The sequence below is a fragment of the Pecten maximus genome, chromosome 6 (assembly GCF_902652985.1).
Source record: "Pecten maximus chromosome 6, xPecMax1.1, whole genome shotgun sequence".
NCBI classification, from domain to species: Eukaryota; Metazoa; Mollusca; class Bivalvia; order Pectinida; family Pectinidae; genus Pecten; species Pecten maximus.
The window spans coordinates 8646810-8662788 of record NC_047020.1 but is presented as its reverse complement, the minus strand read 5'-3'; the positions used below and the strand labels follow the sequence as shown (position 1 = coordinate 8662788).

Sequence of the window (15979 nt, the reverse complement as noted above, 5' to 3'; positions counted from 1 at the left end):
ATTGACGTCCCTTCAGGCCAGGTGAGATAATAACACAAACATAATGTGGCGGTGACGGGCTAGATTTTGGTCCAACTTTGAAATAAATTGCTTGTCATTAAGCTGTTAATGTTTCAAAATGCACTGAATATCCCTTTTTAGTTTCATTTAATAAGAATTAATGCAAATTAATGCTTAAATCCAATACATTCTTAAACTTTAACAAGAGCTGTTGGAGAACAGCATAGCTCGTCTCGCAAATGCTTGTCAATAAATAAATAAAATATATTAATTGGAATGGTTTCGCAATTTGCATTAATATTTATATTGTTTACTTGATCAGATTATGTTTTGTGAATTCATGCAATTTTCAAAACCATACCAATTTATATATATAAATATTATGTAAGTTATTTATTGACAAACATTCGGGAGATAAGCTATGCTGTTGTAGATTGAATGAATATATTAAATACAAATGTAATTGCTTTTGGACCTATTTCTTCAATTTTTTGATAAAATATTATCCTTATGCAATATTTCTCCTATTGGACCCTCTCTTCCCTTCTCTCCCACACCAAAAGTGAAACATTGTTTGTTTATACAACATTTGATCTCATTTGCCCAATACTGTTCCAGATCAAATTTCATCAAAATATATTCAGGTATTCAGGACAAGTAGGGATTAAAGGATTTACCTCAATTTTTCCTATTGGGCCCCGCCTATTGGGCAAACATTTATGCAATTTCTTTAGGCCTATATGCTACATTAATGTAAAGCCCCAGTCATCGGTATTGACCTCAGACTATCATGGATGTCCACAGTTCTATATTATACCGGGGTGAACCGTAGCGTACTCAGTTTTGATCTGCTGTGTGGAAGGTTTGAATCAGTCCCTGATATATGTACAAAACACATCAGAACAGTCCCTGATATATGTACAAAACGCATCAGAACAGACAACTTAGCAGGAACATGATAATGTTCTGTTTAGCATAGGACTTACCAGTTAACTGACAAATAAGTAACCAATCTTTACTACATCAATCTCTAAATGAAGAAATAAACTTAAACTCCTGATTTATTCTGTATGTCACACAAACCAAAAAGAACAAGATACATTTCTGGATGAAAATTCTCTTTACTTAACAAATAGTTACACCTTGAACAATTTAGCAATTAAGCTGTTAACAACTTAAGGAAGATAACTCTGTTTGACACATATACAATAAAATACCAATGTCATTTACATTAGGGAAACTAAACAGATATTCAATATAAAAAGAGGCCCAATGGGCCTGAATTGCTCATCTGCTACTAGAGCAACTTTCAAGTTGATCTAGGTAATGTATATGTACAGTAGATACTAATAAATGCTAATTATCACTTATTAAATTATTAGAGAAGGCTATCTAGGTTTATTCATGTAAGTAAATTTTGTAAGCCTTAATTCACTCATGCATACTATTGGCCCAATATCAGATCTGGGGAGTCTCTTGGTTATCAAGAAATCATTGTTTTAATATTTTGACATATTTGACCACTGTGACCTTGAATGTACGTAAAGGTATTCATTTGAACTACCATAACATGGTAGCCCTTCACACCAGCAAGCTATAGACCCAATACCAAGTCCCTGGGCCTTGTTTATTGAGAAGAAGTTGTTTTTAAGATTTTAGCCTATTTGACTCCTGTGACGTTGAATATATGTCAAGTTTATTCATTTGAACAAACTTGGTAGCCCTTCATCCCAGCATGCCACATGACCAATATCAGGTATCTGTGCTTAACAGTTTTTGAGAAGTTATTTAAAAGAAAAGTTGACGCTAGACGGACAATGGATGCTGCACCAAGACATAAGCTCACTTGCCCTTTGGGCAGGTCATTTAACAGCTAAAAAATAAACTATTAAGGAATATCATGAAATTACTCACATCAATTTCAAATTAAGGATTGCTTATAATATCCTTCAATTTTTGTCATCTTTGAAATGACATTTGTATTGGACGTATTGGACGATTGAAATTGTTTTATAAATGAATACAAAAAATTTGCATGGCTCTTTTCTTTAGGTGACAATCAATCTACAAAAATAAAACTGTAATTGACCCTTTTCTTTGTTATCTAATTCTGTCAAACAATAAACGAGTTCTATATATATGTGAGTATTAACCAGGTAAAGTACATGTGTCAAGTATAAATTCCTGTCTTTTTGAACCACACTTTCCTTTCAGAAAAAAATAAGTTTTGTCTGCTTTCCATCTGACAATACACCTTAAATCTTTACATTGCCTACCATCCATAATTACTATAACACAGCATTATAGACCTCCTTACATAAGTAGACCCTGGTTAGGATTCATTACTCCATATATCCACTTCCTGATGTACCCTATATAGCTAGCTATTACCTTTTACTTCACCAACAAATTCTAACTTTCTGATTCTCATATAATCTACCAGTATCCCTCTGACTCAATATCTCCGTTTTCTATTCTTTCTCTCTTGCAATCACTCACTCCTCCAAAACCTTACTCTATTTATTCCTATATATGACACTCACTCATTCACCTTGTCCAGTAGTCAACTGTACATGTGTCACTCATTCGTTCACCTTGTCTTGTCTCCCTGTCTATTCACTCATTCTTCCACCTTGTCCTGTCTCCCTGTCTATCACTCATTCTTCCACCTTGTCTTGTCTCCCTGTCTATCACTCATTCTTCCACCTTGTCTATTCTCCCTGTCTATTACTCATTCTTCCACCTTGTCTTGTCTCCCTGTCTATCACTCATTCTTCCACCTTGTCCTGTCTCCCTGTCTATCACTCATTCTTCCACCTTGTCCTGTCTCCCTGTCTATCACTCATTCTTCCACCTTGTCTATTCTCCCTGTCTATCACTCATTCTTCCACCTTGTCTATTCTCCCTGTTTATCACTCATTCTTCCACCTTGTCTATTCTCCCTGTCTATCACTCATTCTTCCACCTTGTCTATTCTCCCTGTCTATCACTCATTCTTCCACCTTGTCTATTCTCCCTGTCTATCACTCATTCTTCCACCTTGTCTATTCTCCCTGTTTATCACTCATTCTTCCACCTTGTCTATTCTCCCTGTCTATCACTCATTCTTCCACCTTGTCTATTCTCCCTGTCTATCACTCATTCTTCCACCTTGTCTATTCTCCGTCTATCACTCATTCTTCCACCTTGTCCTGTCTCCCTGTCTATCACTCATTCTTCCACCTTGTCTATTCTCCCTGTTTATCACTCATTCTTCCACCTTGTCTATTCTCCCTGTCTATCACTCATTCTTCCACCTTGTCTATTCTCCCTGTCTATCACTCATTCTTCCACCTTGTCTATTCTCCCTGTCTATCACTCATTCTTCCACCTTGTCTATTCTCCCTGTTTATCACTCATTCTTCCACCTTGTCCTGTCTCCCTGTCTATCACTCATTCTTCCACCTTGTCCTGTCTCCCTGTTTATCACTCATTCTTCCACCTTGTCCTGTCTCCCTGTCTATCACTCATTCTTCCACCTTGTCTATTCTCCCTGTTTATCACTCATTCTTCCACCTTGTCCTGTCTCCCTGTTTATCACTCATTCTTCCACCTTGTCTTTTCTCCCTGTCTATCACTCATTCTTCCACCTTGTCCTGTCTCCCTGTCTATCACTCATTCTTCCACCTTGTCTATTCTCCCTGTCTATCACTCATTCTTCCACCTTGTCTATTCTCCCTGTCTATCACTCATTCTTCCACCTTGTCTTTTCTCCCTGTCTATCACTCATTCTTCCACCTTGTCTTTTCTCCCTGTCTATCACTCATTCTTCCACCTTGTCTATTCTCCCTGTTTATCACTCATTCTTCCACCTTGTCCTGTCTCCCTGTCTATCACTCACTCTTCCACCTTGTCTATTCTCCCTGTCTATCACTCACTCTTCCACCTTGTCTTTTCTCCCTGTCTATCACTCATTCTTCCACCTTGTCCTGTCTCCCTGTTTATCACTCATTCTTCCACCTTGTCTTGTCTCCCTGTCTATCACTCATTCTTCCACCTTGTCTATTCTCCCTGTCTATCACTCATTCTTCCACCTTGTCCTGTCTCCCTGTTTATCACTCATTCTTCCACCTTGTCTATTCTCCCTGTTTATCACTCTTTCTTCCACCTTGTCTATTCTCCCTGTCTATCACTCATTCTTCCACCTTGTCTATTCTCCCTGTCTATCACTCATTCTTCCACCTTGTCTATTCTCCCTGTCTATCACTCATTCTTCCACCTTGTCTATTCTCCCTGTTTATCACTCATTCTTCCACCTTGTCTATTCTCCCTGTCTATCACTCATTCTTCCACCTTGTCTTGTCTCCCTGTTTATCACTCATTCTTCCACCTTGTCCTGTCTCCCTGTTTATCACTCATTCTTCCACCTTGTCCTGTCTCCCTGTTTATCACTCATTCTTCCACCTTGTCCTGTCTCTCTGTTTATCACTCATTCGTTCACCTTGTCTTGTCTCCCTGTCTATCACTCATTCTTCCACCTTGTCCTGTCTCTCTGTCTATCACTCATTCTTCCACCTTGTCTATTCTCCCTGTTTATCACTCATTCTTTCACCTTGTCTCTGTGTCTGTGGTGTTTCTTGTGTTTATGCCCAGATTTGTGCTTCTTTGAGGAGTGTTTGTGTTTACTTTTGGGAATTTCATCAGAATGACGATGTTTTTTCTTCTTCTTCTTGTGATTATGTTTTTCAGACTGATGACTGTATGAATCTCTGTCCTTTTCAATTGTTAATTTATTTTCAGAGTTATCCTCCCTAGGTGAATTTCGATCATTTGAATGTTTTCTTTTCTTTCTGTTCGAGTCATTTACAGAACTGAGAATCATGTTGGTCAGGAATCTCTTGTTTGTTGATGGAACAGCTGGCTTCTGCCTACATTGTGAGAAAAAAGACAAAAATACATAAATACCAATGTGATCATTATGAATCGGGCTCAAATATTATTAACAACATCACAATGATCTGCACATTTCAAACACTAACTTCAAGTGAAGAATTCCTGGATAATCCCCATATTCAATAAAAACAGATTAACAAAAATTTATAAAATGTGACATTGATACAAGCTACAAACGCTCTTTGCATGTTCTCAACTATTGTATTTCCTCATGCCAAAAAATGCAACAATACCATGATGTCACGACGACAATACAGTGACGCCACATCGACAATTCTATCACGTCATGTTTCCTTGCATTAATGTAACGTCAATAATAGATACATGAGACGGTAAACAGGGTAAGAGAAAAATAATCATTCACCCCCTTGGGGGTGAAACAACTGCCAAAGACTCCACAAGCCTTATGTCTGGCAACTTCAGAATATCCCCCTCTGGTGGAGATTCCCAAGACGAGGACCAGTCTTATTTTCAAAGGTAAGAGAAACTTCTCCATATTTCTCTGCGACTAAATGCCTCCTCACAAATAAGCCTTCCTCTCCATGTATGTTGTATCATCAATAATAAGGTAAAAGTGGTCAACAAATTAACTCATCAAACATAATTAGTGCAATGTCTTGATCGAGATGAAGAAATTGTAGACTTCCAAAATTAACCTAAGAGGTGCTTAGGCATATAGTGCTATATATTTGATACACACATATTTCTTTTTTTTCACATTTGCTAAAATAAATGATGACTTAGATGTTTTATATTCAAAACCAGATAATAATTTAGGATGTAAAGTGGGTCCAACTCAAATCATTAGATAATAAAATATCCTGCTGTTTTAAGATTTTCTCCTATCCATGTACCAAATTTCTCTGTACATGCATGAATTGGGTAGAAATATCCCATATATTATAAAACATTTGTGATGTACCAAATTGTCTCTTTATATAGATTAAAGCCTATCATATGTTAAATTATCACAAAATCACAAAAATATGTTGAATGAGAGAATACATACCCCAAAGATAAAATAATGTGAGAATCAATACCATAGACTTTCATAATTGCAATTAAAACCGGGAAAACTACCCACTGATTACAGGGAATCTCTAATGTAGTGCTCCACTCTCTATTTGTAAATGAGCCTCAAAAATATGTCATGTATGCATGTGCAAACTGGTTTGTTTTGAAGAATGTTGGACTGGCGATCACGATCAAAGCCACATATACCAGAATTAAAGCCCAAAGTCGATCAGACGTACTTGTTTATATATTGTAAAGGCAAAGAAAAGGTGTGGGCAAAATCACAACACCATCTATGTTTTACAAAGTCAATGTGAGTTTTTTAGACAAAAATATAAGATAGGTTATATGTGAAAAGCCACCATAAATTGACAGTGAAACTTCTTGGCATTTTTATAAACAAACCCATGCTTTTCTGTTTATTATCCAGGGATGTAACTTGACATGCACATGCAGACTAGGTTTGGCTCTATTTTAAGATGTTTATTACATACTTTAATTTATGGTATTTACGAATTGTTGACGTAACTGAGCAGATTTAAGGAAATTAAATGAAGATATACCCATCACAAATTAGAACTTTAAATTGATAAAGTTTTATATCTATTTAAAAACAAAAACAAAGAGAGGCTTTAAGTAAAATTGTCCTGTTTATCATTATATGAATGATAATAAACAAACATACCATCCCAATGCACCAAATTCTTTGGCTCTTTCAGCTCCTCTTTTTGTTTCTTTAAGTATCTCCTCAACTGCTAGTCTGAGAAAAAAAAATTCAATATTGCAAACCAGTAACCTATCAAAATATTCAAATATACAAAATACAAATAAACAATTTGTATGTGTACGTACCTTAGTGGAATTGACATGACAAAGAAGCAGGGAGGTGGGACTGATTCAAACAATTAAAAGGCTACCGTATATATCGGTTAAACAAACTGTTACCATGGTAAATAACAAACAACAGAGCTACACTTACGTGGTAGCTAGAGTAGCTACATTGTGTATAGTGCTGGCTACACTATTGGATCAAATCTCTGAACTCTAATCAAAGAAAATCCTTATTGAACTTATCAAACAAAAACATGGTTGAGGGGGGGGACTCTCAAACTAATTAGTGGCAGGTTCCTTTATAACAAGAATTGTCAAAAGACAACATAGTTGCCATTGGGGTCGACCATTTTGTTTTTCCAATAATCAAGACTCACAATTAAATGGGCATAACTATATGGGCTGAAGGGGAATCTACATGTGGAATTTGAAAAATATCTCTCCAGTTCTTTTCAAGAAATACATAAGACTACCCATACCAAAAAAAGGTACAAAAAAGTTATACTTTTTTAGGTACAAAAAAGTTATAACTTTTGATGCTAGATTGGAACCATGTTTAAACAGCGGTTCCAATCTAGTACTAAAAAGTTATAACTTTTGATAACTTTTCTGTACCTAAAAAAAGTTATAACTTTTATTAGGTACAAAAAAGGTATAAAAAAGGTACAAAAAAGGTATAAAAAAGTTACATTTCACACAAAAATAGGTATAATTTAGGTACTATAAAGTTAAAAAAAAGTTATAACTTTTTCTAGGTACTAAAAAGGTACAGAAAAGGTATGAAAAAGGTACAAAAAAGTTATAACTTTTTCTAGGTACTAAAAAGGTACAGAAAAGGTATGAAAAAGGTACAAAAAAGTTATAACTTTTTCTAGGTACTAAAAAGTTAAAAAAAAGTTATAACTTTTTCTAGGTACTAAAAAGTTACAAAAAAGGTACTAAAAAGGTACAGAAAAGGTATAAAAAAGGTACAAAAAAGTTATAACTTTTTCTAGGTACTAAAAAGTTAAAAAAAAGTTATAACTTTTTCTAGGTACTATAAAGGTATGAAAAAGGTACAAAAAAGTTATAACTTTTTCTAGGTACTAAAAAGTTACACAAAAGGTACTAAAAAGGTATGAAAAAGGTACTGAAAAGGTACAAAAAAGGTATAGAAAAGTTACAGAAAAAGTATGGAAAAGGTACAGAAAAATATAAAAAGATTTTGCTTCAGAATGTTTTTTTATCCAGAAATATACTTATTAAATACATGTCTTCTAGACCAATGAATTACTATTCATAAAAACATCACGGAAATCTCCTTTCACTTTGCACATTTTCTTGAAAGACTAACAAAAGCACTATTTTTCGTCCTCATGGAAAGCTTTATTTCGAATAACAGATTCCTTCCATGGATGAACGCAGCAGTCATGTACTATTACACTGTCATACTCCTGCTCCTGTACAAGGCATTATCCACTATGTTTCTTTAGTATATATTATAACTACCGTTTAATGTAAACATAAAACCAACATGTCATCAAGAATTAAGTATTTTTACTGCATAACACAGCACTCTAACTGGACTGTTATTAATACACATTGTATTGTATACTATATAAAATGTGTTAGCTGTTTGAGGCATTGTTACACAGGAAAGAAAAAAGTCTGAAATAATGTAAATGTTCCTCTTCTGGGATCCTTTCCTTGAGATTTGACTGACAATACTGCAAGAACACTGATTTTTCCAGGAGCTGATCAGGGTTCTTCTTGGGATTGACACTCTATAGTCCATCAAAAAGAAAAGAAAACAAAACAGTTAGTGATCTATTTACATATTGTAACTCTGGTTTCGGTGTAATAACTTAATAACTAGGACAGGCTGAGAGTTAATTGGGTTATTATAATTTATTAACTAGAACACTGAAAATTTAAAGGACCCCATCAATTTCATCATGAGGCAATAAATAATATATATCTCCCATAATCATCAAGAACCCATCTGCCTAAATCACCGAGTAATATTGGTTGGAATTATATTGAAACAAAATCTGACCTTGACCTTTGACCAAGTGACCTTGACCTTTGGTCAGTTGACTCCATGCATTATTATATTGTTTAATTCTGACCAACTTTGTTTAGCCTTGAAACAAAATATTTAATCGGTGAAAAAACGCAAAATTTGACCTTGACCTTGTCAGTTTACACCTAGTTTAATTCCAACTAAATTTGCTTCATCATGCCAAAACAAAATATTGATGAAAAGAAAAAAAAATTACCTTGACCTTTCAATCTAATGACCTTCATGAGCTTTGACCCTGGGTTTTGACATAATTTTGTGAACTGTACCTGGCCCATTTCGTGTAAATTTGTCAATAAATTCTAGAATTATTAGACAGCAGCAAAATTAGAGGGCTGGGAGACAGAGGTAATTACTATAGGCTAACAAACACAACTTATCATGTCAAATCAAAAAGAAGATACCCCCAGAGATATCATGTAATTGTATAATTATTATATAAATATCAATTTTATATACCTGGTATATCATATATACAAGACTGTTCTTTAGCCTAAGAAGGAAGAGAAAAGTGATTCCCAAATAAGGAATCACTTTTCTCTTCTTCTAGATCTTATTAATTTGAAAGCAGAAGCCTAAAATGTTTCTTTTGAATAAGATCCATAAATAACTTTCTGAGAAACTTCAAAATTATAAAATTCAAAATGACAGCCTGTAAGCCATCTTGCATTGCATACAAGCTAATATATTGGGGGCGGGGATGATCAACTTAAAAGGGAAACTGATGGTGAAAGTAATCAATGTGTGTTAATTCAGCAATAAAACATTTTAAATGAATTCACATAAAATAAAAGAAGAAAGATTCTTCTCAAATTTTCCAATGGTCTATGTATAATAAATAAAATGTGCTAAAATTGTATATAGATTTTACTTTGTAGATCTATTTTAAATACTTTGACAAATTTTCAATTAGGACTTTATTTTATTGGATTTCCTTGAAATTTCACGCACACAACAAGTAACAATCCCTCTCATTTCTATATATATTTAATTTACCGTAGCCGATTCCGTAGATATTAATTGCGTGTTAATTACATTTAAAAAAAATAGTGTTGTGCGTATAATTAGGAATAAAGAACAAAATGTTCATACTTACCATAAATTATGGTGCATATATTCGTCTATTTCAGTAAAAAATAGTAACAAATGTACGGGAAAACATGAAAAAAATTATCAGGTAAAATAGCTGACGAATTATTGCCTACACCCCAATATATAGTGTATCGAATTTCAAGAAAATCCATTGAAAAACGAAGTATATTATATATACTTTGGGACGTTCATACCAAACGCCATAAACGAAAAACGCGTATGGCCACATATATGTGTGAATCCATTTTAAATATATCATAATATTGACCCTGAATGTGAAGGTGAAGGATAAAAAATAATCACTTGGCAAGCAAATTAAACTTACGATTGAAAGATGCAACATTTATAAATCGGCTGTGCGTAGGGGGCGGGTGGTCCGAGGATCATGAATGCTGGTGAATTTAGTCCTGAAACATGAAGTATTTCATATGAACATATTCACTCAATGTTGTTTAATGTATGACGATCGCGAGAGCGACAAAATCTGCGATTCGAAGACAAATAAGAACATAACTTACCCTGATTTCATGTTGTCCGATAATTCAGTGTTTGCCGGTGAAAGGGGTATCATAAGTCGCCAAAAGCTAGACGAAATTTGATATTCTGTTCCCAGTTTGTCGATTGTATTCCGTGAGTGGGGAAATTAAATGTCGCCAATATATACTGTATATATAACGTGATTTTGTTCTAGGCCTAAGCTTTCATCACGTTTCCGTAAACAAACAAAATGGCCGCCACTTGTAATACAAATCTCCCGCTAAACTGAAGGGAGCGCCGCCTGGCGGTGGGTATACATGTGTACAGTAGGGCCAAGTGAACGAAGAAGAAAAATGTCGAATAAAGTTATTAGGCCGCCTACGATATCATGAGAAATCCTATCGATATTATTATATATATATATTTTAGTTGTTGTTATATATTTTTATTTAATTATTATTATGATTACTGCAACATCGTACTCTTTCACAGTGCACATGATGGCACACATGCATAAGTGTCTGTACAGAGAAACTAACGTGTCATATGTTCGGTTATATTCTTGATACCGATAATATTGTGCACAGGTGAGATACCCAGGTAAACTGGCCAATGCAACAAATCATAGGCAGTCAGGCATGACAACGATGTAACTAATTAATTAACGCCCCAGGACACCGCTATGTCAGCAGGTGAACTGGACACTCCTCAGGTACACAGGTATTTACAAAATTCAATGAGTTCGGTACAGTAGACTGCCGCTAATTATATTCTAATTGATGCCCCGAGGATGAGGTCTTCGGTGATCAGCTTGTGTCTGACGGGGTCGGTTAACTTTTGGTGCGTGGTCCCACTTTTCGTGAGGTAGCCTACACACATGATGTGCACGTTTCAGTAACAGCACTAGGCTACTGTATTAAATGCTACGAGATCAATTCTCCTGCAGATGTCCTTTGTGAATAATCTGACGATCTGGCTTATAGATATATGACCAATTGATTGTTTTGTTTAATGTGTTCACTGACAAAACATCGTGTGCGCTGTTTTCAGATTAAAATGTTTATTGCAATTTACGTCATATCGAGATCATAAAAACGCTTTACTTATATGGAGTTAAATCAAAGCGTCTGAGAGTTTGGACGATCAAAATGACACAAGTGTTACACACGTGTGTTTGTTTACCGCTGGAGTTTGTGTCCAATGCGGCATAATTGTGCATGCTACTACAAGATTTAATGTCAAAAGCGCAAACATCCAGAAAATATGCGATGTACTGACAAAGACCATGCTATATTAATCCCATTGGGATGAATGAAGCTTGGGTTTTCCGGAAAATATTTTTGTGGGTGAGCGACCCATCGTCCCACGTGAAGTAAATTATATCATCATGTTCTATGTACGTACGTTTATGAACGTCTGTGTTGGGATTAACGAACTGCTTATCTTTTATAACAACTGATTTTGTTCATGTCGTGACTTATCAATGCTAAGTTGTAATTATTCACGTCCTCTGAGCAATGATTGGTCCACTGAGATAAAAAGATAAACTTTAAAAAAAACTGCCCCCCCCCCCCCAAAAAAAAACGCATTTCAAGGGTGTGAATATTGTACTAAAAATGCAATAAATTAAAAGTGAATACCTTTTTAGCCCACCATCATCAGATGGTGGGCTATTCAAATCGCCCTGCGTCCGTGGTCCGTCCGTCCGTCCGTCCCTCCGTCCGTCCGTAAACAATTCTTGTTATCGCTATTTCTGAGAAAGTACTGAAGGGATCTTTCTCAAATTTCATATGTAGGTTCTCCTTGGTGCCTAGTTATGCATATTGCATTTTGGGACCGATCGGATTACAACATGGCCGACAGGCAGCCATCTTGGATTTTGTCAATTGAAGTTTGTTATCGCTATTTCTGAGAAAGTACTAAAGGGATCTTTTTCAAATTTCATATGTAGGTTCCCCTTGGTGCCTAGTTATGCATATTGCATTTTGGGACCGATCGGGAAACAACATGGCTGACAGGCAGCCATCTTGGATTTTGACAATTGAAGTTTGTTATCGCTATTTCTGAGAAAGAACTGAAGGGATCTTTCTCAAATTTCATATTAAGGTTCCCCTTGGTGCCTAGTTATGCATATTACATTTTGGGACCGATCGGAAAACAACATGGCCGACAGGCAGCCATCTTGTATTTTGACAATTGAAGTTTGGTATCGCTATTTCTGAGAAAGTACTGAAGGGATCTTTCTCAAATTTCATATGTAGGTTCCCCTTGGTGCCAAGTTATGCATATTGCATTTTGGGACCGATCGGAAAACAACATGGCCGACAGGCAGCCATCTTGTATTTTGACAATTGAAGTTTGGTATCGCTATTTCTGAGAAAGTACTGAAGGGATCTTTCTCAAATTTCATATGTAGGTTCCCCTTGGTGCCTTGTTATGCATATTGCATTTTGGGACCGATCACCAAATAACATGGCCGACAGGCAGCCATCTTGGATTTTAACAATTGAAGTTTGTTATCGCTTTTTCTGAGGAAGTACTGAAGAGATCTTTCTCAAATTTCATATTAAGGTTCCCCTTGGTGCCTAGTTATGCATATTACATTTTGGGACCGATCGGAAAACAACATGGCCGACAGGCAGCCATCTTGTATTTTGACAATTGAAGTTTGGTATCGCTATTTCTGAGAAAGTACTGAAGGGATCTTTCTCAAATTTCATATGTAGGTTCCCCTTGGTGCCTTGTTATGCATATTGCATTTTGGGACCGATCACCAAATAACATGGCCGACAGGCAGCCATCTTGGATTTTAACAATTGAAGTTTGTTATCGCTTTTTCTGAGGAAGTACTGAAGAGATCTTTCTCAAATTTCATATGTAGGTTCCCCTTGGTGCTTAGTTATGCATATCGTATTTTGGAACCGATCAGAAAACAACATGGCCGACAGGCAGCCATCTTGGATTTTGACAATTGAAGTTTGTTATCGCTATTTCTGAGAAAGTACTAAAGGGATCTTTCTCAAATTTCATATGTAGGTTCCCCTTGGTGCCTAGTTATGCATATTGCATTTTGGAACCGATTGGAAAACAAGATGGCCGACAGGCAGCCATCTTGGATTTTGACAATTGAAGTTTGGTATCGAGATTTCTCAGAAAGAACTGAAGGAATCTTTCTCAATTTTCATATGTAGGTTCTCCTTGGTCCGTCGTATTGCATTTTTGGACCAATCTGAAAACATTGTCGACAGACAACCATTATAGCCAAATCTCAAATTTCATATATAAGTTTCCCTTGTTTAAAAAGCACTGGAGGGATGTTTCTCAATTTATACAGATTAGTAAGAGGAAGGGAAAAAAAGAGAAAAGATCAATCTAACATGGAACCTATGAAGATCATTCAATGGTGGGCGCCAAGATCCCTCTAGGATCTCTTGTTTAATTTTAAATCTATATGTATGTTATTTATCAAAATATTTTTGATGCCTCTCTGGAATGAAAAATTTATCTATGCATGGACAATTCAACACACATTTCGGATTCCAATCACCTGTTACCTAGCTTACCTGTCGTTGAGGTCTTCTAAAGGCGATTCGCCTCTCTGACCCATCACAAATTCCCTACAGTTCACTGATAATTGTATTTTAATCAATTGTATGTACATTATTAAATTAAGATTTCCATTTAAATGGGGATTGAGCTTATATTGATTGAATTACCTGTAATAGAATTTCACTGTCACTGTCTTGTATAATTATTTGTGATTACATTTACAGTAATTATTATGTGTCATAAGCAAACATAAGATTTATTTAGTAATCTTATGGTTGTCCAGAAAAGATACAGACAAGTTTTGCTAAAAATAATCAGTCTTTTAAGATGTTGTAAATTTTTCTAAGTCCAGAAAAGGTACAAAAAAGTTATACCCGAAATTTTCAAAGTCCAGAAAAGGTACAAAAAAGTTATACATGCAATTTTCTAAGTCCAGCAAAGTTTTGCTAAAATTAATCAATCTTTTCAGATGTTGTAAATATTTTCTAAGTCCAGAAAAGGTACAAAAAAGGTATACCTCAAATTTTCAAAGTCCAGAAAAGGTACAAAAAAGTTATACCTCAAATTTTCAAAGTCCAGAAAAGTTACACAAAGTTATACATGAAATTTTCTAAGTCCAGAAAAGGTACAAAAAAGTTATACCTGAAATTTTCTAAGTCTAGAAAGGTACAAAAAAGTTACATCTAAAATTGTCTAAGTCCAAAAAAGTTATCAAAAGTTACATTCATAAATTCTAAGTTTTCAAAAAGGTACAAAAAAGTTATAACTTTTTTGTACCTTTTGAAAAAGGTACAGAAAAGGTACTAAAAAGGTACTAAAAAGTTATAACTTTTTATACCTTTTTTTGGTATGGGTAGATACAAACTTCAACTGTCAAATTGATGATGATGATGATGAAATCCAAGATATATACATAGTCACCTGCTTTCTCAAACTGGGAAGTTATAAGGCAATTATAAGGAAAGCCCACCGTGTGATGACAGTGGGCTAAAATACATAAAACATACCTGCATAAGTTATACTAGTACTGTATAGAATATGTACCTATACTAGGTATTAGGTGTATTTTATTGTTATTTTTTAATTTATTAACTAAAAAATGCTAGATCCAATAGATGTTCTGTGGAGAGTGGTCTGGAGCTCACACTTGAATAGTCATGTCTTGTCACTTTATGATTAGAAGAAATTAAAATTAGCAACAAAATTAAATTACCCATGGGCCATGCAGCCATAGTGCCATCATGATCATTCATAAACTAACCAAAAATATCATAAAAAATGATGTTGCGAAAATTCATGTAGTAAATTACTTTTGATTTTCCATGTAAACGGCAACGGAAATAAATGGAATTATTATGAAAATGAACTTGAAACTAATATTATGAGAGTACAAACTTTTGTTGAAATCAATGCAACATCTCAACAAACTCAGGAAAATTCTTTGGAAAAATATTTAAATGGTAAGATCATGTGGCAGGTTTTACTTGTGAATAGCGTACATATATGGTTCGACATCTTCTAGCTTCAAGCTACATAGTATAGGGGTAATTTCCCTTTAGCTCAGTCGCAAGGTAGCCCGAGTTTCCTTTGGCCCTGACTCAGAGGAAACTGAGCATTATATAACACTTACATGGAATGGAGTATGTACATGTATATGAATTAAATATACGTGATAGGCTCGGGCTGGCTCCAACCTAGCCGCGAGAAAACAACTCAGGACGTGACTTTTCACACATGATCCGGCTTGGGCAGATCATAATGCTTAGCCCTACTAAAATAAGCATTGTATTACATAACGTTAACTGGTTAGGGCCTAACGTGTTCATGTGGATGAAGCATTGCAGTGATATTTAGTATTACATTGAGCTGTATAAAGTAAACGTACCGTTCCAGTGCCTCTTCGTCCATTACACAAAGCACTCCGATGTATGCCTATTCAGACAGCGTACGCGTGCAACATAAACTATTTATTGGCGTTTGTTGACGGAAGTCAGAATTCAATTTCACTGCGCATGCGTACTGAAA

The 15979-nt window shown here is 35.3% G+C and overlaps 1 protein-coding gene and 1 long non-coding RNA gene across 8 annotated transcripts; both read right to left on the bottom strand.

Annotated features, from left to right (window-relative positions):
• Positions 1-1101: 1101 nt before the first annotated feature.
• Positions 1102-15972, bottom strand: LOC117328875 (protein POLR1D-like). Of its 7 annotated transcripts, none has more exons than XM_033886470.1 (5): positions 15840-15972; positions 6632-6706; positions 4592-4907; positions 4481-4554; positions 1102-2594 (listed from the first exon to the last, which is right to left on the bottom strand). In XM_033886470.1, exons 1-4 carry the CDS (start codon positions 15860-15862, stop codon positions 4543-4545), a joined length of 426 nt encoding a protein of 141 aa, XP_033742361.1. In that variant the 5' UTR covers positions 15863-15972; the 3' UTR covers positions 1102-2594; positions 4481-4542. The 7 variants fall into 7 exon arrangements, with proteins under 7 accessions (XP_033742361.1, XP_033742360.1, XP_033742355.1 ...); XM_033886464.1 differs by lacking the exon at positions 1102-2594 and adding exons at positions 2639-3150; positions 3852-4036 and having other exon boundaries at positions 4148-4907; XM_033886467.1 differs by lacking the exons at positions 1102-2594; positions 4481-4554 and adding exons at positions 2639-3150; positions 3186-3888.
• LOC117328876 lies at positions 8121-11300 on the bottom strand. The gene is made up of 3 exons (XR_004533073.1): positions 10447-11300; positions 10254-10335; positions 8121-8540 (listed from the first exon to the last, which is right to left on the bottom strand). It is a non-coding gene; the product is annotated as an uncharacterized LOC117328876 (long non-coding RNA).
• Positions 15973-15979: the final 7 nt, after the last annotated feature.

Bases quoted from the DNA above. Each gene is read 5' to 3' on its own strand.
- LOC117328875 (XM_033886469.1), bottom strand. From the start codon at position 15,862: ATGGACGAAGAGGCACTGGAACG. The intron at 6,707-15,839 runs GTACGTTTACTT...TTTTTTTCTCAG, and splicing joins GACGAAGAGGCACTGGAACG to ACTAGCAGTTGAGGAGATAC. The intron at 4,908-6,631 runs GTATGTTTGTTT...CTCACAATGTAG, and splicing joins GAATTTGGTGCATTGGGATG to GCAGAAGCCAGCTGTTCCAT.